At 41.9% G+C, this 26,548-nt stretch overlaps 2 protein-coding genes and 1 pseudogene across 2 annotated transcripts in view; 1 reads left to right on the top strand and 2 right to left on the bottom strand.

Annotated features, from left to right (window-relative positions):
- The window catches only part of Pdss2 (decaprenyl diphosphate synthase subunit 2), a 239,951-nt gene extending 218,678 nt beyond the window's left edge, over window positions 1-21,273 (bottom strand). Inside the window, exon 1 of the mRNA XM_038340229.1 lies at window positions 20,694-21,273. Coding sequence (XP_038196157.1) covers window positions 20,694-20,992 — 299 coding nt within the window. The 5' untranslated portion in view covers window positions 20,993-21,273. The remainder of the gene's footprint in view (window positions 1-20,693) is intronic.
- LOC119820653 lies at window positions 519-16,666 on the bottom strand (annotated as a pseudogene).
- A 4,158-nt stretch (window positions 21,274-25,431) lies between the features above and the next one.
- LOC119821315 (flavin reductase (NADPH)-like) lies at window positions 25,432-26,144 on the top strand. Its single transcript, XM_038340273.2, is given in 2 exon segments — window positions 25,432-25,771; window positions 25,774-26,144. Coding segments are annotated over 2 exon segments (600 nt in total). The 5' UTR covers window positions 25,432-25,458; the 3' UTR covers window positions 26,061-26,144.
- Window positions 26,145-26,548: the final 404 nt, after the last annotated feature.

Here is a 26,548-nt window from a genome sequence, read left to right as displayed (position 1 = left end):
GCTAGAATTTAATTGCATTTTCTCTTGGTTTGTTTCCAGGAAGTGTTGATCCTATCTTTAATCCATGAATTATATGTAAGAGGGAACACCACAATCTAATTAAAGTAATGACTAAGGCAAAGGGCAGGAAAGAGGTAAGAACCTCCAGTTAGGAAAAGTTTTATTCCACCCACTTCAATTCTGTGTGTACTTACTGAGGGTTTTCTGTACTGATTATAGGTGGGGCAATGGGAATACAAAGAAGAAATCACCTATTTCGAGTTCACATTCTTGAAAACACTTATTCTCAATACTGTTTATTTTATGCATATGTGTGTATGCCTGAGTGTATGTATGTGCAAGCAGAATCGCCTGGCACTGGAATTATAGATGGTTGTGAGCTGCCATGTGAGTGCTGGGAAGTGAACCCTGGACCTCTACAAAAGTAGTAGAATCATCTCTCTAGCCTAGGAGACACTTTTTCTTTCTTTTTCTTTTTGGAGCAATGGATATTATATTTTTAAGAATACACTGAAGAATCATGCAATGCTGCTTGCATTAGTCACAGTCCTGGGCCCTAGTCTGCACACTCCTTTGCAACTGGACCTGTGTTGGCAGAACCTTTCATCTGGCCTTACTGTTTACTGTGACCCTTGCATTATCTTCAGAATAAAGACACACCCATCTTTTCTTCAGAATGACTTCTGTTGTTGAGTTACACTGCTGGGTGGACCTTTCTCTTAGTTCTGGTTTGCCTTCCTTAACTGTGACCATCACTCTGTAGCCCACACCAGCAGCAGGAAGTCTGCCACCCATTCACAGAAACAACTCAAAAATTTTGGCTCCTATGCTTTCAGCACAGTTGGTCATAGCTCCTACCAGAAGATCCAGGGAAATTCAGAATTTCATTCTGGAAGTCCTACAACATCCTCACTTCAACATCTTGAACACGCAGAAAGACAAGAACACTTAAATTCATAATCCAAAATATAGGGAGCAGCTCAAAAGCTGGGCAAAGTGGCGCACCCCTTTAATCCCATCACTCAGTTGGCAGAGGCAGGTGGAGCTCTATGACTTCCAGGCCACCCTGGTCTACAGAGTGAGTCCCATGCCAGGTAGGACTATACAGAGATCCTGTCCCAACAAAATTAAAAAAATAAAAAAAAAGAGAAGCAGCAGCTCAAATGGTTATCTGAAGGACATTTACTAGACTAGTGGAAATAGCCACCTCTTGAGACAACAGAAGGAAGCCACAAGGGAGTGCAAGTCACTGATGTCACAGCTGCTAATTTCTGAGAGGACAGAGGGGATAAGCAATTTGACCTGGAGCAACCAGACACTGCTTAAGGAAAGCAGAAACACTTGTGTTCTACCATGTGGCTAAGCAGAGCTTCCGAAATGGGAATGTAGGTTTATTTCTTGCTACTCCAGCTTAAGGTGGAAACTGGAGAGTGGCAGATAAAGATAGGCAGGAAGAAAGCTCTGCAACAGTCTACCTGTATTCTCCAAAACTGGGTGCTCCTGAAACCTACCTGTATCCTCCAAAACACTGGTGCTCCTGAAACCTACCTGTATCCTCCAGAACACGGGGTGCTCCTGAAATCTACCCTGTGTCCTCCAGAACACGGGTGCTCCTGAAATCTTTAATGGCGCTCCATGCACGGAACAGAAAACCAACTATCTGTAGGAAACTTTGCTAAATGGACACTGGTACAACTCTGATCTGACAGTCACTTCAAAAGACAGGCACATCGTCTTGTTAATCCAACAACAAATACTCCTTCTCCTAACTATTGAGAATCTAAGTATCCACATGGTTCCAGTAGCAGCAATGGCACCTTAGCAAACAGCAACTAATATGCCAAGAAAAAAAGAAAATGTCAAATTCAGAACGAAAGCACCATGAGATGTATGTACTCCTCGCCTCTCATGGCAGCACCTTACTTACCACCCCAACCTAGAATTTACAAACCCTAAAGTGAATCAGGTTAAAACGGCTCTCAAATAGAATTGCGAGCCACATTCTAGTCAGCATCCTCACTCTCCTCAGCTTCCGGATTCGTTAGTAAATCCCACTTTATTCGAAGTTTATTGATGGACTACTAATTTGTTTCAGAAAGGATGGTTATTTCCTAGTCTCTAGTTAGGAAGAAGAAAAGGAACTATGTTGTGGCCTACCGCTTGAATTTTTCTTTCAGTAAGCCTTCAAGGTAGTTTTAGTAGTCCTCGGTATAGGAATTATTATTTCCATCTTGCTGATGAGAAAACTGAAGCTCTGAGTGGCTAGCTTGTCTAAACAGGCAGTACGTAACCTAAGTCGATCTTAAGCTCCTCAAATCCCAAGTCAGATCTGCCTACTTCAAATTATGCTCTTTCCAGTACAGTTTTAACTGCTACTGTTTCTAATAATTGTCAAGATCTCATTGCCACCTCATATTTATACAACACAGCATACCTCTCAGATAATTTTAATCTATAATATTTTTTTGAGCTCCTAACTATCCTTCAAGGGAAGGTGTTGGAAGATGATGGCCCGAGACCATTAGAAATCATGAGACACAAATAATAGCTAATAATGGAGCTGTATTGGTTAAACACGCAAGCAAGGCTTTTATAATATGTTATCATATGAGCCTCATTACAATTCTGTGGGACCAGAATAAACATCATCCCTTCTGCAAGTGAGGAAACAGGCACAAAGAACTCTGCACATCACAGAACTAGGAAATAGCAGTATTAAAATTGAAGTTTTAGTAGGTGTACAAACCCATGTTCCTATGTACAACATTATACAAACCTGCCCCTCAAATTGCAGTGTTCTTTGTAGATAGTATACATTTGCTATAATTAAGTTAAACTAAAATTTGAATTTCAAGTATAAATTAAAATCAGGATGCATTCCCAATTTGGTGCTGAATAAATAGGGCAGAAGGAGCAAACAGGTGGCAAGATAATATCTACCAGGAATTTCACTAGGTAATAGACACAGACAGCCAGAAACCTAATTTGGGAGAAACTAAACCATTAAGGTCCCAGGCTATCCTCTTTGGGACAAAAGACAATATAACAAAGATATCAGTTGTCTAGCAAACATTCACAAACAAACATATAAAAATTTGCTGAAACAGTAAAACCATGAAAGATGAAACAGCTTCATTCGCAGTGTGCCCCCAGGCTGACTAGGCATAATGTTAAGAATTTGTAAAGTTAGATTAAAGACTAGGTCTAGGACTACCACCTTTCATACACTCACTTAGGAGTCATAAAACCATGTCAGGAATACTCTGTTGTCATGTAGTCATCCCTAAAAAAAGGTGAGAAAATAATGAAAAATACATAAAATGATTTAAAGATAGATAGATAGATGGATAGATAGATGATAGATAGATAATAGATAGACAGACAGATAGAGATGATAGATAGATAGATAGATAGATAGATAGATAGATAGATAGATAGATAGATAGATAGATATCATAGAATTTGTTCTGGGAAACTAAACAACATTCCTTTTGAACATATAACAGCATAAAACAGCCCAGGCCCAGGGTCCCTGGAGCTGCAAGCATCTTTAGGAGTTAGCACCTTGATATCAGAAGATATCAAGGCCCAAATAAAGAACCAAGAGACAACAGTCTTATTCAACGGCTACTTGTCTATATGGTGGTACAGACCAGACCAGCAACTTATTGAAGGATCGCCTGGGCTTCCACCATTGAAAAAAATGGCCATGAAATGCAGCATTGCCATGGAGTGTTACACAGCAGTTTCCTCCCAATCCATCTTAGAAGAAATCTCATTAGGACACAAGGGTCATGGAGACTGGTGAAACTGTCATCCTGTAGGGTAGCTCCTTAAAACTCAGTGAACAACTCAATGACAGTTCCAGAAGTTCCTGAAGCTGACGGATTCACTAGACAGCCTCCCTCTCCAAGCCGCCTTTGATCTATACAGTGTGCTACAAGTTCGAGGCTTTTGTGAGCCAGCATTTATGCTGTGGTGGCTTTGGGATCCAACTGTCTTTGAGTCATTTCTGCTCCTCTAAGTAATCCCTCACCCATATTCCTGTAAGTAACCCTAATAAACTAACTGGCTCACCAGTTAGGTTCTGGTGGTACCCTCACATGGTTTGTCATCAGTTCCATTTCTGGGGTAAGTAGATTTCTGTTCACATCTCCCCAGAAATACCAGCACACCGCAAGGCGTGATACCTCTAGGTGCCAATAGCACAATTTCTGTGTAAGCCCTCTGTCACAGTTCCTAAGTTTCTAACTGGGACACTGTCTTACTACCTTACATACCGTGGGATAAAGTAGCTAACAAAAGCAATTTAAGGACAGAACAAACGGGTTATTTTGCTCACAAGTCAAGGCCACATCCAGCATGGTAGGGAAATGGGGTGGTGGGAGCTTCAGGTAGCTGGTCACATGACATCCACAGTCCAGAAGGAGAGTGGTGGATACACTTGCTCAGTTCACATTCTCCTTGTTTAGTTCAGGACCCCCTACCACAGGAATGGTGCTGCCCATATTTAGGGTGAGTCTGTCTTCCCACTTAACTCTAGATAATCCTTCAAAGGTCTGACCAGAGGCTAACCAACTCTAGATGATCCTTCACAGGCCTGACCAGAGGCTAACCCACTCTAGATGATCCCTCACAGGCCTGTCCAGAGGCTAACCCACTCTAGATGATCCCTCACAGGCCTGACCAGAGGCTAACCCACTCTAGATAATCCCTCACAGGCCTGACCAGAGGCTAACCCACTCTAGATGATCCCTCACAGGCCTGACCAGAGGCTAACCCACTCTAGATAATCTTCACAGGCCTGACCAGAGGCTAACCCACTCTAGATGATCCCTCACAGGCCTGACCAGAGGCTAACCCACTCTAGATGATCCCTCACAGGCCTGACCAGAGGCTAACCCTCTCTAGATAATCCCTCACAGGCCTAACCACAGGCTAGACCACAGGCTAACCCACTCTAAATAATCTCTCACAGGTGTGCCCAGAGGTCTATGTTTTAGGTGACTCTAGGTTCTGTCAGATGGTCAACTAGTATCAGACATTGCAGACATCATCTAGGCATAAAGCAGCTTTCCAGGGAAGATCTGCCCTGCAGTGACATTTTGTTTGTGCTCTAACACATAAAGCTTGTCTGGAGATCAGAGTGCAGAGCTAGCCACTAGTAAATCATAGAGGCCAGGCAGTGGTGGTGCACACCTTTAATCCCAGCACCTGGGAGGAGGAAAGAGAAAATGATATGGCAGGGCAGAGACAGGAGCTTGGCCCCTTTCTGGCTGAGAAGTTGCTGAGGTAAGAGGTGGCTGTGGTTTGCGCCTTTGTCTCTCTGATCTTTCAGCATTTATCTCAATATCTGACTCTGAGTTTTAGTAGTAAGACCAATAAAATTCATGCTACACTGCCCTACCTCTCCCTCGTCCTCAAGTAGTGATGGGGAACCTCAGAATACAGCAGTCCTTACCCTGACATCTTTTTTTTAATTAAAATTTTTTTTGATTTTTATTGAGCTCTACATTTTTCTCTGCTCCTCTCCCTTTCAGCCTTCTCCCCAGGTCCCCATGTTCCCAATTTACTCAGGAGATGTTGTCTTTTTCTACTTCCCATGTAGATTAGATCCACGTATGTCTCTCTTAGTGTCCTCATTGTTGTCTAAGTTCTCTGGGATTGTGATTTGTAGGCTGGTTTTCTTTGCTTTATGTTTAAAAACCACTTATGAGTGAGTATACATGATAATTGTCTTTCTGTTACCCTGACATCTTGAATCATGACTTAACTAATAATGCGAGGGAGCCTAAGAAATGAGGACAGAACGGAGTAAGAAATGGCCTGAAGTTAGAGAGGAAAGTCAACAAAGCAGAAGATTCAAAATGACATTCTCATTCCAAGAACAAATTTGATTTGGTAATATTTAACAATCTGACAGAAATCATGTCACAAATTCCTTATAATTATTATTATAAACACTATCAAGACTATGTTCATACAAATTACCAATGTCTGACAAATTCAAAATGTTAGAGTATAACATACTATTCATTAGACCTATCTCTTCACTCACAATACTGGAAATAAAACCATTCAATTTGCTTTAAGAAAAAAATCTTTGAAGCCAATGAAAGAACATTCCAAAGAGATTCTGAAAGAATAATACTGTTTAAAGCTATTTTTAAGTGTTTGTTAAAATGAAGTTTCAGTACACGAAAACAGAAAAACAGAGAGTCTGTGAAAGCCCGGGTGAGTCACAGAGGAAGCAAGGCCAGCTTCACTGCAGAAGGACGCCTAACTTCTAGAACCTGTGTCATGTGTGTGGTCTCTGAAAGGCTAACTCCCAGGACCCACTCTAGAAAGCCCCTCCAGGAGCTGTCTATAGAAGAGCATTCACTCAACCTTTCCTGACATCACAAGCACGGATGAGTATTTGCTGGAGCAAATGAGCTGCTAAGATGTTTTGTTTTTTCCTTGTTTGCTTTGAGACAGGTCTCACACGGTACACTAGTCTTTTTAATTTTATTTTTTATTTTTTTATTTATTTATTTATTTTGGTTTTTCAAGACAGGGTTTCTCTGTGTAACAGCCCTGTCTGTTCTGGAACTCACTTTGTATACTAGGCTGGCCTCAAATTCCCTGAGATCCATCTGCCTCTGCCTCGCAAGTGCTGGGATTAAAACTGTGAGCCACCACTGCCCGGCAGTGTACCCTAGTCTTGAACAGTGTACCTCTGTTCATTTGAGGATAATCTTGAACTTCTGATCCTCATGTCTCCACCTCCTGAGGCTGGGATTACCACGAGTGCCATCACCACATCTGGCTGCAGGTGGTACTGGTATGAGCCCTAACAAACCCCAGGACTTTGTCCATGCTAGACAAGCCCTCCACTGAGCTACATCTCTTCTACGGTGCTGGAGAAGAGTCTGACTCCTATGGAACAGTACAAAGCAATCTCGTGCCTCAGTAACAATGGGGACCAACTGTTCATATAGCAGTAATGATCAAGATCAGAAAAATGTCTGAATTCTAATTTTTTAAAATCTAAACAAAGAATTAACGTAAGGATTATAGTACTTCAAGCGACAGGCAGCCTAAGATTGGTTTTGATTTAAATAACTATAGCAACTCAAATCCAATGAACTTATCTGAGATACAAGAATCAAAAACTCTCACCCAAACCCAAGACCCCTGAAGAAGTTCCTAGAATGAAGGAGAGGCTGTATATTTTGGAATGTGCTTCCCCAAATGAACCATAACCTAGCAAAAAAAAAAAAAGAAAGAAAGAAAGAAAGAAAGAAAGAAAGAAAGAAAGAAAGAAAGAAAGAAAAGAAAGAAAGAATAATAGTAATCTGTTGGGAACACAGCACGAAGGTCCTTGTGCCCAAAGATCTCCATAGAAACCAGGAAAGTTAACACACAGGACTGTCCTCTCAAAGGAATGGACATAAAACCTGTTCTTCCATCCAGAAAGCTGGGAATTAGAGGTGATTAACAGCCTGGTGATCTGTTGGGCCAGACCATATCAAGCTCCTACAATCAGGACCGGGTGACTAATAGCTGAAATGACCTCTGTTCTGTGACTGAGACCAGGCCAGATCCTTCCTTAGGCCCTTACGCTAGTAAAGGTAGCCAATCCAGACCCCATCTTCTTGGAAGAAATAATAAGTTCCCTGAGTTGAGTTTCAGTGTAATTATGCTTCCTTGTACACCGGTGATCTGTATTATACCCAGGAAACTCCGAATTATACTGAGTTTAAATATGCTGGCAAAAACTACCTGCATCAGACTCTCTAGAAGGTTTGATCTAGGTTGACAAAGTCAATTGGAACCCAATGAGTTCTCACCTCTTCATGGGTCATTTTCCTGCAGAGACTCCATCAATAATCCACTGGCCCTTAAGTTATTATCATGGGACTGGAGCGATGGTGGCTCAGCAGTTAAGAGCACTTACTCTTCTTGCAAAGGACCCAGGTTCAGTGATCAGCACCCACACAGCAGTTCACAACTGTCAGTAACTCCAGTTCCATGGGATCCAACACCCTTCTGGTCTGCACAAGCACCAGCACATACATGTTACACACATACGTGTGTAACACTCACAGACATAAAATAAAAATAAGTGATTTCTTTTGAAAGTTATTAGCACAGGACCAGCTAAATGGCTCAGAGGGTATAGGTGCTTGCCACCAAGTCTAACAGCCTCAGTTCAATCCCTGGGACCCACATGGAGAAAGGAGAAACCCGACTCCCACAAGTAAACAGTCCTCTGAACTCTGCACATACATTGTGGCATGTGCATATCCACACATATGCATAAATAAATCGAGAAAGGGAGAAGCAGAGGGGAATATGATCAAGATACAATGCATACATGCATGAAATTGCCAGAGAATAAATAAAAATATTCTTTTAAAAACGTTGACAGTGCAGGCCCATTAAGTGGACTAGTAAGGGATATATGTGAAGCAGGATGGAGGGGCATGTTCTGAGTCAGTCTCCTCTCACAGTAGTCAACATGAGAGCCCCATACAGTTATCCTAAATTTCAGTCAGTCTGATATACTGTCATAATCCCTGCAGTGAGCCTCTAGGTCAGAGGGAAGGACTATTGTATCAAGACACACAAAATGGAAGCCGATCAAACTTTCTTTCCTTATTATCACTGCATTCCACTGTATTTAGAATTTCTAAAGAAAGAGTAAACTATTAAAAGCTAAATGCACTGGGTGGTGGTAGTGCACACCTTTAATTCCAGGACTCAGGAGGCAGAGGCAGACAAATCTCTGTGAGTTCAAGGCCAGCTTGGTCTACAGAGCTAGTTCCAGCACAGCCAGGGCTGTTACACAGAGAAACTCTGTCTCAAAAACAAAACAAAACAAAAACAAACAAAAAAAAGGATAAATGCACTGACAGGCTCTGGGGGTAGCACCCTGTGTATGTACAATCCTCCTTTCCCCACTTCCCTGTTAGACAATTTTTTGAATGTTTTGACATAAAATGATGTATGAACCTATGAAAAATCCTCAATGAAAACAGTTTAGCCTCTAAGGTTCTGGAACAAGCAACAACCATTAGCAAGCAGCTGAAGTAACTATTTCCTTTTGAGAAACACTTTGGCTTGCTACTGGACTCCAGTGAGAACTGACTAGAACATTAAGAGACCATACAGTCAGAGTGCTCATCATTAGTTATTACTGGATGCATTTAATTCGAAATTCTAGCAGGCCCAAATGGATTCTCAAGGCCCAACTGGGCTGTAAATCAAATCGCTGGCAAAATATCTCATCTCGCTCTCAATCTGCTCCTGCAGCTTCATAAGCTCCCATGACCACCAAGCTTGAGTGGGATAAAATGGCTCCTGCACAGCTCATTCAAGGGACTCCCAAGAATTAGGTACAAGGACAAATCTTCTCTGTGTGGAAGACAGAGAGTTAGTTGTGCATACTTATTCGCTATGTTTCTTAAGTAGTCTGGGTTAGGATTTACATGGCAACTTTGGACATGTCTAATAGGCTGGTGCTGAATGACAAGAATTGAGATGGGCATGTCTGGACAATCAGTGACAAGACAGTTTTGAAAAGGGCAATTTGAGTAAATCTATAGACATCCGAAAATATGTGTTTCACGTGACCATAAAACTACCTCACTAGGGGTGCTGGAGAGATGGCTCAGAGGCTAAGAGCACTGCCTGCTCTTCCAGAGGCCCTGAGTTCAATTCTCAGCAACCACATGGTGGCTCACAACCATCTGTAATGAGATCTAGTGCCCTCTTCTGGCCTGCAGGCATACAGAATACTATATACATAATAAATGAACAACAACAACAACAAAAAACCTACCTCACTAGAAAAGAAAGAATGGCTATTCTCAAGGCCTGGTCAATTCAGCCCTTTATTAAGCGGCAGTTCTGATGACTGGAAGGCTAACAATGTCCTCATGAACAGGGATGTCTTTCCACCAAGGCTAACTTGGTGGCATCATTGCTAAGTAGCCCCAAAATGTAAAGTCCTCCAGATGAGCCATTTACTCAGAAGGCACAGTCTGGTGACTGTGTTAGCAATTTGTCACACTCCTCAGAAGAGACATTGATTGTGCTTGTATGTGATTTCCTATCACACTGCTGACAATGCAATGGCCTATGGACTTACTTGTGTGTTCATAAGACATCCAACTCAAAGTACCTGAATGAAACCATGATGAGCTGGGTCCCTGTGTTCTTAAACACGCTCTCCCCATCTTCCAAAAGTAACCAGCTCACGTTATGGTAAAACAGCCCGTAAGCGCATGGGCCAGGCTCCCATAGGGAACTGCCCTGTGGGAGAGTCGGGCTACTGTGTGGAATGCAGATTACGAGCTGAACTAGCACTGGACACAGCACTTCTCACAACCACCACTAATGATTTCTCTAGATTTTGTTTTCTCTAAGACTAATAAAGGTTCTGGTCCAGGGAAAGAGTGCTTCTGCTAAGAGAATCAATAATGCTACTTTGAACTAGAAGCTAAGATTGCTATCTGGTTCATCATGGCAGAAAAAAAGCAAGGGAGACTTAGCGTTATCAAGAAGGTATATGTGTATGTAAATACATATGCATATATATTTATAAATTATATTTCATTATATATAAAACACACACATGCACACACACACATATTATATAATATGTGTGTTAGTTACAGTTGAATCCAGAATGAGCACAAAGAGCAATTTGTCTTTAGGAGACATGTATATTCTGCGTTTATGACTTTCCTGTTATGCTGCTTTATAACTTCTACATACAGACAACTGGACTAGGCCATAAAAGATTAAACCCTCCATGACGAGGGTAAGAATCAACCCACCAAGCAAAGAATTCTAGCTAGCAATACCACTTTGGGGTATATATCCAAAGGATGCTCAATTGTCTCACAAGGACATGTGCTCAACTATGTTCATAGCAGCATTCTTTGTCATAGCCAGAACCTGGAAGCAAACTAAATGCCCCTTGACTGAAGAATGGATAAGGAAATTGTGGTACATTTACACAATGGAGTATTACACAGCAGAGAAAAAAATGACACCTTGAAATTTGCAGGCAAATGGATGGAGCTAGAAAACATCATATTGAGTGAGGTAACCCAGACCCAGAAAGGCAATTATCATATGTACTCACTCATAACATGAAGCAAAGAAAACCAGCCTACAAATCACAATCCCAGAGAACCTGGACAACTAAGAGGATCCAACTACGTGGATCTAATCTACATGAGAAGTAGTAAAAGACAAGATCTCCTGGGTAAATTGGGAGCATGGGGACCATGGGAGAAGGTTGAAGGGGAGGGGAGAGGCAGGGAGGGGAGCAGAAAAAAATGTATAGCTCAATTATATATACATATATACACACATACATACATACATATATATGTATGTATGTATAATTAATATCCCTTTTAGTCCACTTAGTGTGGCCTATATGTACATGGGTGTGGAGTAGCCACTGGGGCATAAGCAATCTACCAGCTGTAACAGACCTGGCAAAAATAAAGCTCTTCTCAAAAGACACTAGTGTCTCTCAATCTGACTATCAGACTTGAAGCAAAGGACCTCAAAGAAAAGGGAATTTCCCCAGGAATCTCATGCTAGGAGAAAGAAAAGGCTCCAGCCAGAGGGAAACTTGACTCCAGGAAAAAGATTTCACACAGTTCCAACAGCCTGTCAGGCCATCTTATAGGATGACGCTGAAGCCCAGATAATGATAGGCCGATGGTGGCCAGGAGCACACCATGACATGGACTATATAGAAGTACATATTCTTGGCCCTCTATTTAAGCTGAAATCTCACTCCAGGACTCTGAAGAAGGGGTTGGGGCTTGGCTGGACGTTACATTTCCCTATTTCCCATTGGCCACATTGAATAAATATTCCCCCTTTTCTACTTAAAAAAAAAAGAACCATAGCTAGCTGAGGTCATGGCCATTTGAAACGATAACCCAAGATCCTCACTCGGTGCATATTTAGCTATGATTCAGTATTACTGTTTAAAATTCAAACTAACAGTATGAGCAGTAAGAAATATTTTTCTTTTTTATGTAAGAGCAGGCTGAAAGGGGTCATACAGAACGATATAAAAATTGCACGGATGTTCCCTTCTATCCAGTCCAGGATTCACAAGATGTGGCCCCTGCTCCCTCAGCATTCAAAGCAGCAGGGGAGGGAAGGAGCGAGTAGGAGAGAGCCCCCACCTCCTTGAGTACTTCTACCAAGTTTTCTTTATCTTTTATTTTGCCAAAAGTTAATCACATGGCCACTCCTAGCAACAAGGAGGTCAGAAAATACAGTCCCTCAGCTGGGAAACACTGCTGCCCTCAATAAAGTCTGGTAAGAAGACAAAGTAAAAGTTGAAGAGGCAACCATTAGCCGTTGCTTTTGTGTCAAGGCTTCTTGGCAAGCCCTTGCCCTGCTCTGTTCTCTATGGGCACAATGTTAGTTGCTCAAGTTAATATTTAACCCACAATTTAAACAACAAACAAGCTAAGTCACAGTATAATTAAAAGATCAGCTACCACTCGGAGGTTCTAAGCTTGACAGTAGGTTACCTTTCTGAAGAAGTGCCATGGAGGACTAATTGCATCAGTTTGCGGGGAGGGGCATTCTTTAAACTACCTGTACAATAAAAAAGTGGGGGTACAGTAAATTCAGGTAAGGGGCATGCTACCTTTCATCTTGCAACATTTCATTTCTTCTTTGGGAATATTTCTTTCTCTGACTCTATGAAATTTATCAGTTTATCAACCAACTGATAAACCAAGGAGTGGCCAAGACTTATGCAGGGCTGATCGCAATACACACTGCTAGCACACAGGGGAACTCATATAGATCAGGTTTATGATGCAAGAAAGGTCAGACTGCCTCCCATGGACTTCGAAGCTAGAGGATCCATCCAAGGATTAATCCAGCCAGAGGCAACACTTCTGAGCCAGTGCTGCCCATAGAGATTGGTCAATTTTGCTTCTGGCTTCCCTACCACTTCCGCGTCCCCATTGGAGCTTCCAAGGCCTGATTAGCTCCTCCTTGTCAAGTTATCCCAAGTCAATTTGTTTATAACTAAAACATGTTGACAATCCTATGTACTATCCTTGAGAGACTAGAAACCCTGAGCTTTCAGTCCTACCCGGATGAGCACTTCCAGCTCTGGCTCTGGTGTCCACCTTCCTTATCGGTACCTGATCCATGTCTGATTGCATTTTAGACATTTCTTCATGCAATGAACACTTCAGTAAGGACATAAATTTTTCTCTGTGCTCTCCAGCTTATCTTTTCTATAATTTATGATCTCCACAGCTGCTAAAGCCAGCTTTTTAAAGGCCTCATCTGGTCAGAGATCTCTTACTGCAGTGGGATAAGATTATATCTTCTTTTATTTTATTTATGTTGAGTTTTTGAGACAGGGTTTCTCTGAGTAACCGGGCTGGCCTTGAACTCACAGAGATTTGTCTGCCTCTGCCTCCCAAGTACTGGGATTGAAGGCATGCACCACCAACACTCAGCTAAGATTATATCTTCTTGAAGAAATATAAAGATCACCTCAAAATCTGGCCTCAACTTCTCCTTTATCTCCTAAATCAACTTATTTGGTTCACAAACATTTCACTAACAATAGTCAAAATCTAAAATGGTCTCAATGTTCATGTACAACATATAGGTAAATAAACTGCTTTGTGTCAGTGCAGTGGCCAAGCCTGTCCTAATAAATGGTTTCCTGTTAGAGAAGAGGCACCTCAGCTGATAAAATGCTCCCATCATATTACCTGTAGACAAGTCTGTGGAGTATCTTTTGATTAATAACTATGTTGAAGAACCCAGACCACTGTAAGCAGTGTCACGTCTGTGCAGATGGTCCTAAATTATACAAGCAGGCTGAGCCAGGTGTGGTGGCTCAGCCTTTAATCCTCAGGAGGCAGAAGCAGGCAGATCTCCATTCGTTCAAAGCTGGCTACACACTGATACCCTATCTCAAAAAATAAAAAGGAAAACATAAGCAAGCAAACAGGCCGAGCAAGCCATGAGGAGCAAGCTAGTAAGCAGCACCCCTCCATGACTTTTGCTTTAGGTTCTGCCTTGAGTTCCTGCCCTGACTTCCCTTCATGATGGGCTGTAACTTGCAAGCTGAAATAAACCCTTTCCTCCCCAAGCTGCTTTTGGTTATGGTGTTTTATCATAGCAATAGAAACCTATCTAAGAGAAGTTACAAACAGGGGTATTTAGCAATAAAATGAAATATAGTTGTTGTTTATGCTCTGTCCAGTTTTCTGGTTATCTGCAGCAGAGGAGCAAGTCCACAGTCCATCACTACTTACTGCATCATGGAGCAGACATTTGTGGCTTCTTCTTTTGCTTCACCCCATTCCAAGTTTACCCTATATCACTACAAATTTTCCTAGATTTTCCAAGCAATTCTTGTGTCTATTATTTTCCTGCTTCAGTTATTTCCTTCTCGTCCAACACAGGCCAATTTTCAGGTCACTTCGCCTTTAGAAATCTTCAGTTTCACCGGGAAGACATCGTTTTCTGCTTGTCTGTTCAGCACACTAGTCACACATGCTACATTTCTCTCAAGGCACTCTGAAGCTGGGCTTGTGTTCCCGCTGAAACAGATTTCCAATAGCAATGACAGCTGCTACCATTTGGAGATCAGCTATGTGCCAGGCACTGCTCTAAATGCTTGATCTATAGTAACTCATTTACTCCCATGAAACCCTGACTTAAGTGCCACTCTGCTCCAGGCCAGGGCACAGGGAGCTACAGTAAACTGCCTGAGAGCGCATAGCTCGGGGAGGTGGGGGGAGCAGGGTGCAAAGCCAGGCCGAGTCGGGTTCTCCTGCTCACTGCATCTCTCACGAATTCCTGGATGGCAACAACTGCGTCTTATTCATGTTTGTACACCCCATGCCCAGAGAACCTCAAATATTTGTGGAATGAATTAAAATTTATAATTTTCTCCTAGTCATCCAAGAAAAGTTCTTTGTAAGTAATAAAGGTTTTTAGTCAGTAATTACAGAACTGAATCTAGAAAGGGTCTTTCATAAACATGGAAGACTAAAATTAAATTTCTAATAACAAATTGAAAGAATGCTAAAGAATTTCACCATATTAAAAAAAATAAACAAAAAGAAACAAAACAAAACAAACAAATTAAAAAAAAAAACCTAATGGGTTCTCTAGACAGCCAAGTAACTAAAGTGGAGTGGAACAAGCTGTCTTTTCTAAGGAATCAATGGCCCCTAAGAGACTACAGCTATACTTTTCTCCTATAATAGCATACTAATGAATCCCACCTATTGAATCTATTAGAGAGCAGAGTGTTCTGAAGGCAAAAGCAAGAAGGCAAAGTATTTAAACAATTTTTTAATCCTAAAAGCCCAATCTGTGCAGAATAATCCAAAAAAATAAAGCCACATCACTCAAAGAAGCCAGCGCATTTGCACAACACTCTGAGTAGTCCCACAGCAAGAGGCATCCGTGCCATCTTTTAAACCACCAAGTACTCCCACTAGATCTCAGAAGCATCCAGGCTATTGCTAGTCAACAGTTGCTCCAGTTTGTTTGGCCTTTTTCACCGTGATAAACACCATGACCAAAACCAACTTGGAAATAACAGGGTTAATTTCCTTTTATACTTACAGGTAACAGTTAATCAATCACTGAATCCCAGCACTCGGGAGGCAGAAGGAGGTGGACCTCTGTGAGTTTGAGGCCAGAATGGTCTACAAGAGCTAGTTCCGGGACAGGTTCCAAAGCTACAGAGAAACCCTGTCTTGAAACCTCCCCCCGCCAAAAAAAAAAAAAAAGATCATGAAGGCATGCTTACTGGCTTGCTTACAAGCTAGTCGCTAGCTAGCTTGCTTGCTTTTCTCCTTCTTTTTCTTCTTGTTTGTGTTTTGAGTCAGAGTCTCACTATGTAGCCTTGGCCATCTTGGAACTCACTAAGTAGACCAGGCTGACCTAGAACTCAAAGAGATCTGCCTACCTCTGCCTCCTGAGTGCTGGGATTAAAGGCACTCCGGGATAGTGCTGAGTTGTCTATAGTGTGCTGGCATGAATCATCAATCAAGTCACGAGCATAGGCTAATCTGATCAAGGCAATTCTGCAATAGAGGATTTCTGTCCCAGTGACTCCAGGTTGTGCCAAATTGGCAATAAAAACTAACTAGCACAATAGTATGCCAAGGAAACTTACAAAAGCTAAAAATACTTAAATATAAATGATCCACACAGAAATATAAATGATTGAAGTACTTATTATGCACAAGTGGTTACTTCATTGAATTATACAGGGCACAAGTTGTATTGCCAGAAAGGGACAGGTTGACTCACTGTGGCTACCTTTAGTTTCTCCTACACTAATAATCTACCTGGGCATTCCTAGAGACCACTGTCCAGCTTGGATAGGTCCACAGCCCCCTCATCCAAAGACCTTTGTCTTAGTCACTGTTCTACTGCATGAAGAAATACCATGACCAAGGCAACTCTTACAAAAGAAATGAGTTAACTTGCTTGCTTACAGTTTCAGAGGTTTCGTCTACTACCATGGTGGTGGGAAGCGTGGCAAGAACATAACAGCACTCACAGCACTAGGGCAAGAGCTTAGAGCTACATCTGGATCTACAGGCCTGGCATGAGCTTTGGAAACCTCAAAGCCCATCCCCCAATGACACACTTCCACCAAAAAAGCCACACCTCCTGATCCTTCTCAAATAATGCCACTGATGACTAAGTATTCAAATATCTGAGCTATGAGGGCCATATTCAAACCACCACACCTCTGAAACAAGTATCTTTCAGAATGTAACTCTTTTTTGAATTTAGGAAGGTGCTTTAATTCTATACTCCAGCAAAACTAAACAGATCTGTAGTCAAACATTAATATTTTTGCAACAAAATGAATACTCACACTCACTGGGATGCATAAAAACTATATGAATAAAAGTCTCATATCCATTAAAGTCGGGTTATGAGTCTGAAAAATACATTGTTTTCTGAGCTTTTATGGTTTTTTTGTTTTGTCTTGTTTTCTTGGTTTTTCATCCTGAAGCTCACTCTGTAGACCAGGCTGGCCTCAAACTCACAGAGACCCACCTGCCTCTGCCTCCCGAGTGCTGGAATTAAAGGTCTGTGACACCACTGCCCAGCTGCTTTTCAGATTTTTAAATTGTGGCAGAAAAACCATATTCATTGCACCACTGCATTCAATTCTTTTTTCACTGAGAAGGTCTTTCTTACAAACTAAATCCAGGTCCAACAGATATTTTCAGACAGTTTAGAACTGGCAACGCCATTGGAAATCTTGGGAAACCCCTTACTTCACTGTTTAGTGACTTAAAACCCAGAAAAATGAAATGAGTTGCTGGCATCATATGCTATGTACCTACAAAACTGAAATTAGAAACACAAGTCTACGGTCTCCCCTTCTCTTCTACTCCCTCCTCGTCTCATCCCATTCTCACTACACCTTGATTTAAAATGATGTATCTCTAAGTTTTTTTAAATACTGAAATAATTATAGACAACAAGTTGCAAAAATAAGATAGTTTTCCGTACCTTGAACACAGCGTCACTCAACAGTGACAAAATTATTACTGTATTATACTTGTAGCATAATACAACTACCCTAAATCAACTTTATTCTGTTTTCGTTTTCAGCAGCTTCTCAATCTTGTGTTCAGTTTGTGCAGCTTTATTCCTTGTCTAAACTCATGTAGCCAACATCACAAGACTCCAAACTGGCCCATCAGCATGATCCAGTTCTTCATCGTTTTATTCCTCCCTGTCCCCCCATCAATGTCACCAACTAGAAACACTTATCTGTTTGCCATCTCTACAATTTGGGCATTTTTTAAAAATGATCTAAATGCTAGTTTGGCTTCTATTGCTGTGATAAAACACTGACAAAAGACAACTTACTGAGTAATGATTTATTTGGCTTCCATTCTCCAGTTGTAGTCCACTGAGGGAAGCCAAGGCAGGAGCCTGGAGGCAGGAGCTGATGCAGAGACTATGGATGTCTGATGTTCATTAGCTTGCTCCCACTGGCTTGTTCAGCCTTCTTTCTTATACAACCCAGAACTACCTGCCCATGGTGTAGGACCACCCAGTGGGCTGGGCCCTCCACATCAATCATTAATCAAGAAGATATGCCATAGTCTTGCCTACAAACCAATCTAATAGGAGCATTTTCTCAATTGAGGTTTCTTCCCAGATGACTCCAGCTTGTGTCCAATTGACCAAAATAATAATATTTAAAAACTACATTGTATAAATGGAATTATACATAATATAAATTTGTGGAATTCAGATCTAAAAAAAAAAAAACTAGTGTTAGAAAGTGGCGTATGGTGGCTTTAATCTCAGCACTCAGGAAGCAGAGGCAAGTGTACGGATTACTGAGAGTTCCAGGACAGCCAGGGTAACAGTGTGAAACCCTGTCTTCAAAAATGCCAAATAAATACCCTTTGATGAAATGCACAACCTGTCCTCACCGAAGTGTCTATAGTTCAGTAGTGCTAGCATAACTGCTCTTCAGTTTCTACCCTTTTCCTCTTGAGTTTGACTACTTGTGATGCTCGTGTAAGCAGAATCACACACAATTCATGTTTATGGGTTGTTCATTTCATTTAGCAAGGTTCATCTGTTGTAAAATAGGCAGTTGTTTTTTCAAGGTTGATTAACATTCCATTTATGTATAAACTGTATTTCATTGATGCACTCACCACTGATGAACGCATGAGCTGTTCTACCTTCTGGATATTATAAACAATGCTATAAACCTAAATATATAACTATCTGAGATCGTTTTAAAATCTTTTGGAAATATATTGAGAAGTAGAATGGCTGAGTCACATGGTGACTCCTAATTTTAAAATAAAAAGTAGTGTTTGTGTTTGGGAAGGCACATGTATGTATGTATGTTCAAATAGATGTGTACACATGTGGAGGCAAGAGGTGCACACTGGGTGCCTGCCCTGATCTTGCTCCACCTTATACTCTGAGACACACACAGTCTCGCATTGAACTCGCTGAACTTAATTTGTGTCTCACTGAACTCATTAGTGATATAGGCTGGTTGACCAATGGGATCAAAGGGTTGGCCTCTCTCCATATTGCACCTCAACACTCGGGTTACAAAATCCACTTATACAACTCTTGGTGGCAGCTGTTTGGTGGGTACTTGGAATCTAACCTCAGGTGCTCAAGCTTGCACTGTAGGCAATTAATGACTCAGACATTGCTGCAGCTCCACCAAATATGGTGTTATATGAATTATAAATGTATTTTATAAATTTTATAAATGTACTACAAATAAATAAAAATGGTGTAAAATGTATTGTTACATGTATTACAGCTTGGTCAACGATTCACCAATGAATGACATTAGGTTGGTCTGGTTGGGACTATTCCAGGTACCCATGCTGAAAGTAACTTCCTCTTAATCATCAACACTTTGCTGACAAGACTTTGGCAAACTTACAGCCAACTTTTAACATTATAAACATCCCTGTATAGGTTCTGATATTGACACGATGATTTCATTGGGATAAATGTTCATGAGTTGGATCAATGAAATGTATAATATATATTTAATCTTATAAGAAACTGCCATTTTCCAGATTGGTCATACCAATTTACATTCCTATAAGCAATGCGTACAAAATCTGTTTTTTCTGTCTCTTCTCCAGACTGTGGCATCGCCAATGCTTATTTCATTCCTCATAAGCACGTGAGAGCGTCTTATGGTGACGGAAATCTGCATTTCTCTAAGAGGTAATGGTGGTGAACAATCCCACCTCCCATCTTTACGTCCAACTGTATTGTTTCTTTTTCCACTGCAGAGTTTGAGACAAGGTCTCTCGTTTAGCCCAGACTAGCTGACCAGCAGTCCATAGGAATCCCCAGTCTCTACATCCTCAGTGCTGGGATTACAAGCCTCCAGCCTTTTGACATGGTTGCTGGAGACCATTCCAGGCGGCTGTGCTGGCACAGCAAGCGCTATACCGGCAAAGACATCTTCCCATCTTGCAACTTCTCTTTACGTTTGAAATAAACAACAAATCATGAGGTATGAGTTGTTTTTTAAATGATAAAGTTTTTTTCTTTTTTTAATCCTAAGGGCGGGTTTAATGCTGGTCCAGCATCAAGAGGTAAAAGCCTCATGAGGATAATGATATTTACCTGGATATCTGTTAAGAGCTGTCTACTTTGTCAGTCTGTCTCTCCCGTCTTAAACTTTCTGTAGGTGAACACTTTAATAGTGAGGAAATGAAAATTGATCTATTCCACTTTTAAAATCTCACATCTTGAGTGTGACTAAATAAACATACATCTCTGATATCTTCACAGAAGCATGTGCACCTCTAATAGTTACACGAAACTGAAAACACATCCTCAAGGTTTTCTCTTAAGAAAACCATTTATCCACTGAGCTGAGCCAAATAGAATAATGTTCTTTAAAAAGACACCAAAGAATGTCTAAAAAAGGTCAAAGGAAATAAGGGATAAAAGAACTGGCCAGGCCCAGAGCTAGCATGAGTGTTCTACCAGGAAAAAAGAAAAAAAGACGACTGGGCACGGGTAATAAAAGAACTAGCCGGGAACAGAGTTAGCATGAGTGTCCTGACCACATCATAACAATAAAAAAGGCGCGTGGGTACGGGTGGGTCAGTGGGGTCGCTCACCTGGCAGTGGTAAGCAGGGGGTGCTGAGTTCCCACCAGCTTCCGCACCTGCATGGCGATGTTGCTGAGCTCGTCACTCAGCAGGCAGCGCAGGCTCATGAAGGAAGCGGGGTAGCCCACGATCTTTTCTGCCTCTGACACCACCTGGTTCCAATGGGCTGGAGACCTGGAGGAGTGAGCACGCCAGGAGACTACTGAGGAGGTGGTGTCGGGGGCCCTGGAGCACCACCACTGGCGACGTGGAGGACCAGCCGCCCCGAGATAACCGGACAGGCGCAACAGCAGCTTCCGAAGGCTCATAGTGTGAGTCTGAGAGGGTCAGGGACCTGGGGAAGGTGTCCAGAGATGGCACAGAAAACGAGGGCTGAGGAGGAACTTTCAGATTCTAAAACTCAACGGCGATTCCAGACTCTCGGAGAAATGTGGCTTTCCGGAGCCGTAACCGGAACTAAAGTTTGCTGCTTCTTGCAAACCAAGCTGGCAGGACCGCAGCCGCAGTCCGAAAACTACACTGGCCACCTGTGGTAAAGTTACAGGCTACATGGGGTACACCATATTGGAGGCATGGAATGCGGCCTGCCGTACACATAGGGGCGGGCTGATGAGCGGCAAAGAGTATGCCTTACTTTACGGCACCACTGGGACCGCCCCCAAATGGGCGTGGCTTTGGCGGTGACCACGGTGAGAGGGACCGGCAGGAAGCTTCTGCCGTGGACTTCAGTGTGTCGCCTGGCGGGGATGCGGTAGGCTCTCCAGCCTCCTTTCTAGCCCTGGATCTGGGAGGATTCGGGGTCGCCAGAGCGTTTCCCTCGGCCCAGCGCAGAGTGAAGCTTATGTAAATAAATATGTGTCATGAGTCGAGCCGGCCTCTGAAGTGAGGTCGTGGGACGGTGGCTCGGGCTGGCGGGGACGCCCTTCGCTTCTGTCCGCCTTAGGCCCTGGAGTGGGGGGGCGAGGATGCTGAAGGTCGCCCCTCCTGCTGGGAGACATCTGCGCCGTGGACCCCCGCAGAGCTGGGACGCAAATCTTTCGGGTCCCACAGTTCGGCCGATGAATCCAGATTTCTCCTGTGAAAAAACCAGACAGAAGCAACTTTGCCTTCTGCACAAGGATGCTGTGAGGATGGAAAATTCACTGGCCTGACTGCATTTCACATATTGGCTCTCTTAATCTTTTGTTGCATTTTTCAAGATACTATTATTCCCTGCGTTTTGGGGAAACCGAGTGATGCACAGCCAAATTGTAAATTACTATGGTCGGTTTAAGGAAGAGTGTGAACCCAGGCCTCATGCACGGATAGGCTAGTGCTTTTCTTTGAGCCACCTACCAGACAACAACTTGCTGATTTGAATACACACTCTTAACCAAAACATTAAGTAATATGCCACCAAAATTTCTTTTCTTCTCATTGCTAAAAGATTATTGCCAGTGTGGCGATGATTTCAGTATTGGATGGAACTTTTTGTTATAGGCCACAGGGGCCTGAGGCTTTCTTTGTAGCAGAGACTGACCCATAACTTTTGATCCTTATGCACCTCTCAAATTCTGGGATTACAGACGAGGGCCACACTGCCCCACTAGTGCTACCTACGTTAAGTATGTCTATGATCTTGCCCTTTCTAATTACTCAAAACAATTGTTAAAGTCGCAAAACCCTAGGTTCAATCCATTACCAAAAAAATAAAATAAAATTAAGAAGATGAATAAAAACACTAAAGGACTAGTTACCTACATTTTACAATCAGGAGTAGTTTTCTTTGTTTTTGGTTTGTTTGTTTATTTGGTTGGTTGGTTTTTTTTTTTCTTCGAGACAGGGTTTCTCTGTAGAGCTTTGGAGCATGTCCTGGAACTAGCTCTTGTAGACCAGGCTGGCCTTGAACTCACAGATCCTCCTGCCTCTTCCTCCCGAGTGCTGGGATTAAAGTCCTGCGCCACCACCGCCCGGCGGGGAATAGTTTTTTAAACTCACTTAAGCTTCCAAAATTAATAGTTGATATTTTAAGTTCACATCACGCAAATTAACTAGGCTTTTAAACTACATATAAAATCAAGATTTAAAAAACAGAAATTGTTCGTACTATAAAACCAAATGTTTTTAATCTACAGAAGGTTTAGCTGAAGATCTCTTTGAATGCCAAATCTCCTGTGATTTTAAATTTCTCTCTTAGAGCCAGCATAGTGGTGCTTGTCAGCACTCAGGAGGCAGAGGCTGAAGGGTCTTTGAGTTCAAGGGCAACCTGGTCTACATAATCAGTTCCAGGCCAGCCAGACTGAGCACCATAGTAAGACCCTGTATCTAAATAAATAAATAAATAAAAATTCTATGTTATTTACAAAAAAATCAGTATAGATGAAACTTAAGAGTACATTTTATTGAAGGTAAGTTACATTTAAAAACAGCCTCCCCACAAGGGAGATAAACTAAATTTTGGAAATACTTTCAGTGTAAGAGGTACATTCCTTGCAATAAAACCCAGGTCTGTTACTATGTAAAAATAAATGTAAAAAGTGAAGTATTTTACCATTCTGAAAAGCACCAAGACATGAGCTTCTGGGTTGTTCAGGGAGAAAGAAGTCATGAAAATCCAGAGAGAGAAAGACTGAGTGTGATATATTATGAACTTGAGGCTGTTCCTTTGCGATCATGGTACCTTAAGAGTAACTTTTCCTTCATTTGCCTTAATAACAATTCGCAGCATGTACATTAATTTCTCCACAGAAGCCAAGTACATTATTCTCTGGTCATACTCTATTAACCAGGTTTTTGATTATTCATGGGACTTTTGATCCCATTTGCTTTAAATAACCAGCACTTTCCTTTCTACTTACGGCTAAAAGCTTACATTATATCTAACGATAATCAGTTTTAGAAGGTTAAAATATATTTGTTCTTTAATCCTCCAGATAAATACATATTTCCTGAAATCTTCATAGCTAAAGGAATGTCCGAATTGCTAGTGACTTTTGAAGGAACATGGAGGGTGTGTGTCTGAGATTCTACCTTTGCCACTGATAATAATTACTTTACAATGTGCATGTATGTGTTCATAAAGGAGGAACACAGGAGTTTCTCAACCTCGGCATTACTGACATTTTGAAACATGATTCTTGGTTGAGGGAGAGAGAAATCTGTCCTAATTCTTACATGATAGTCAGTAGCATCCCTCACCTGTGCCCACTAGATGCCCAGAACTACCTTTTCCAAATGTGACAACCAGATATGTTGTCTCTAAACACTGAGTATCTGTCCCCAGGAGGGCAAACCAGCCCACTGGGATATGCGAGACACCAAAAGCAAAATGTATCTCCAGTCATGATGTTTATTCCCACAAAGCATCAAGGGAAGGTCTGTCAGAAACCCTGAAGATTGTAGTCAGCCATATACAGAGACTCCAACTTGGTAATGGAATTTTTTCAAAGACAGCAAACTAACAAAAGATGGTCATATTTCTTCTAAGAATCCTTTCTCACTAAGTGGACTTACTTTGCTCTCTGCATTTAGCCAACCTTTAAAAAAAAGCAAGACCATATTTTGTGACCATAGTTCTTTGACTGAAAGCAAGCTAATCTTTGAAAATACAAGAATCAAGGTTGGTGATGCTGTGGGCATTAGCATTCTCATGATTTTGTGTATAAAACCAGAGACATTGCAACCCCCATCTATGTTTGTGCAATTGCCTCTTCTTTATCTTGAGAGAGTTCTCCCTTGAAGCTGGATGAAAAAGGGATCTAAGTAGTCAGTAGCAAGTTTGACCCACAGGTTTGACGACCTACTTGATTGACAGCCTATGAGCAGTAGGGACTGCACCCACTGCCACTGAGAATACAAAATAGCGCACAAAGAATAGATACAGTATTATATACACATTTGCCTTTTGACCCAGTAATATCAATCCTAAGAACCTATTCCAAAATGCAAAATGACTAAAGCAGTTGCTCATTACTTGTGTTGTTTTTATCGAAAATAATCCAATCTCAAAGTGTAGACTAATTGAATAAACTAAGATACATTCTTCTTGAGAAACGTGACAACTGAAAAGAAATGAGTGTTATCCCTTTATATAGCTTTTAGGATATGTATAAAAATACAAGGTGTGGATCAGTATAACATTTTGTGAAATAGATAGGTAAACTAGAAATATATGTTGGCATACATTCTGAACAGGAAGGAACAGAGATCAGCATGGAAATAGTGACAGTTCTATAATCCTTGGCTATAGGACTTGGTTTTACAATCATGTATACATTTTATGTATTCAAAATAATTTTAAATACAAAAGAAAAGTCTAGTACCTAAAATTTGAAAATTAACTGAAGCAAATTGTGTAACTGCATATTAAGTTGCTGTACCATAACCATACCAGGTAAATAACTAAATGACTTAACAAAATGGTATTTTCACCATATATTGCCCATAAAATACATTCCCTGGAGGAGCAGGTCTCATTCTTATTGCTCACATAAATATAATTGCTATTACTTTTAAACGATCTCATATGTTATATACAAAAACAAATAGGAGAATTGTTAGAAATGAGGATTTGTCAGAGTGAGTAGAATCCATATATTACTAAAGTTGAATTAGAAATAGTTTATGACTTTTTCTTTTCAAAAATGTTACTTATATCTCAATAAGAAAATTTCATACTTACTGAAAGAAAACATTTGCTTGTTTTATCCCACAAGGCCTAGGGGTGATGAGAGTTGTAGAGTATAAGAATATTTAGTGTGTCGCACTCAGCCTTTCGGACCCAGGACCCCGCAGCATGACTGTCAAGAAGATCGCGATCTTCGGTGCCACCGGCAGGACCGGGCTCACCACATTGGCGCAGGCGGTGCAAGCAGGTTATGAGGTGACGGTGCTGGTTCGTGACTCCAGCAGGCTTCCAGCAGAGGGGCCCCAGCCAGCCCACGTGGTGGTAGGAGATGTTCGGCAGGCGGCCGATGTGGACAAGACCGTGGCTGGGCAGGATGCTGTCATCGTGCTGCTGGGCACTGGCAACGACCTCAGTCCCACCACAGTAATGTCCGAGGGCACCCGGAACATTGTGGCAGCCATGAAGGCGCATGGAGTGGACAAGCCTTCCTACTATGGGACCCAACCAAGGTGCCCCCACGCCTACAGGATGTGACTGCTGACCATATCCGGATGCATAAGGTGCTACAGGAGTCTGGCCTGAAATACGTGGCTGTGATGCCCCCACACATAGGGGATCAGCCGCTAACTGGAGCCTACACAGTGACCCTGGATGGACGAGGGCCCTCAAGGGTGATATCTAAGCATGACCTGGGCCACTTCATGCTACGCTGCCTTACCACCAATGAGTACGACGGACACAACACCTACCCCTCCCACCAGTATGAGTAGGACCCTGGCCCTGGTTGGGGGATGGCATCCTGAGAAATGACACATAGAGGGATCAATAAATTTTTAGTCAAGAGCTTCAAATTATTTCAGAACACCCAAAAAAAAAAAAAAAGAATATTTAGTGTTGTGTTGTAGTTTTACTACATTGCTGTCTTTCAGGAGAGGGCACTGCTTTCTATAATGAGTAAGGAGGCTGTAAAATTCTTGCACACTGGTTGTTGGCCCAGGTGGAAAGGTCTTCTTAGTGTGCAGTTTATCAGATGCTGACCTTTGGTAGTAGGGGTGCTTAGGGAACAAGATCTTTGGCTCTTGGGGTGCTTTGGGAACCAGGCGCTTTACAGGTCCCCCCAGGTAGAAGAGTTGAAAACAATGGAGTAATGGGTTAAAACCTGAACAGAGCCAACAGCTCGCCTATCAGTGTGGGACTCAGCAAGGCGTCAGGGAAAACGTGCTTTTAGTTGGACAGGGGAAGGGACGGGACTGGTGAA

The sequence above is a fragment of the Arvicola amphibius genome, chromosome 8 (assembly GCF_903992535.2).
Source record: "Arvicola amphibius chromosome 8, mArvAmp1.2, whole genome shotgun sequence".
Lineage (NCBI taxonomy): Eukaryota > Metazoa > Chordata > Mammalia > Rodentia > Cricetidae > Arvicola > Arvicola amphibius.
The sequence above is the reverse complement of the archived record's forward strand: the minus strand, read 5'-3'. Positions and strand labels throughout refer to the sequence as shown.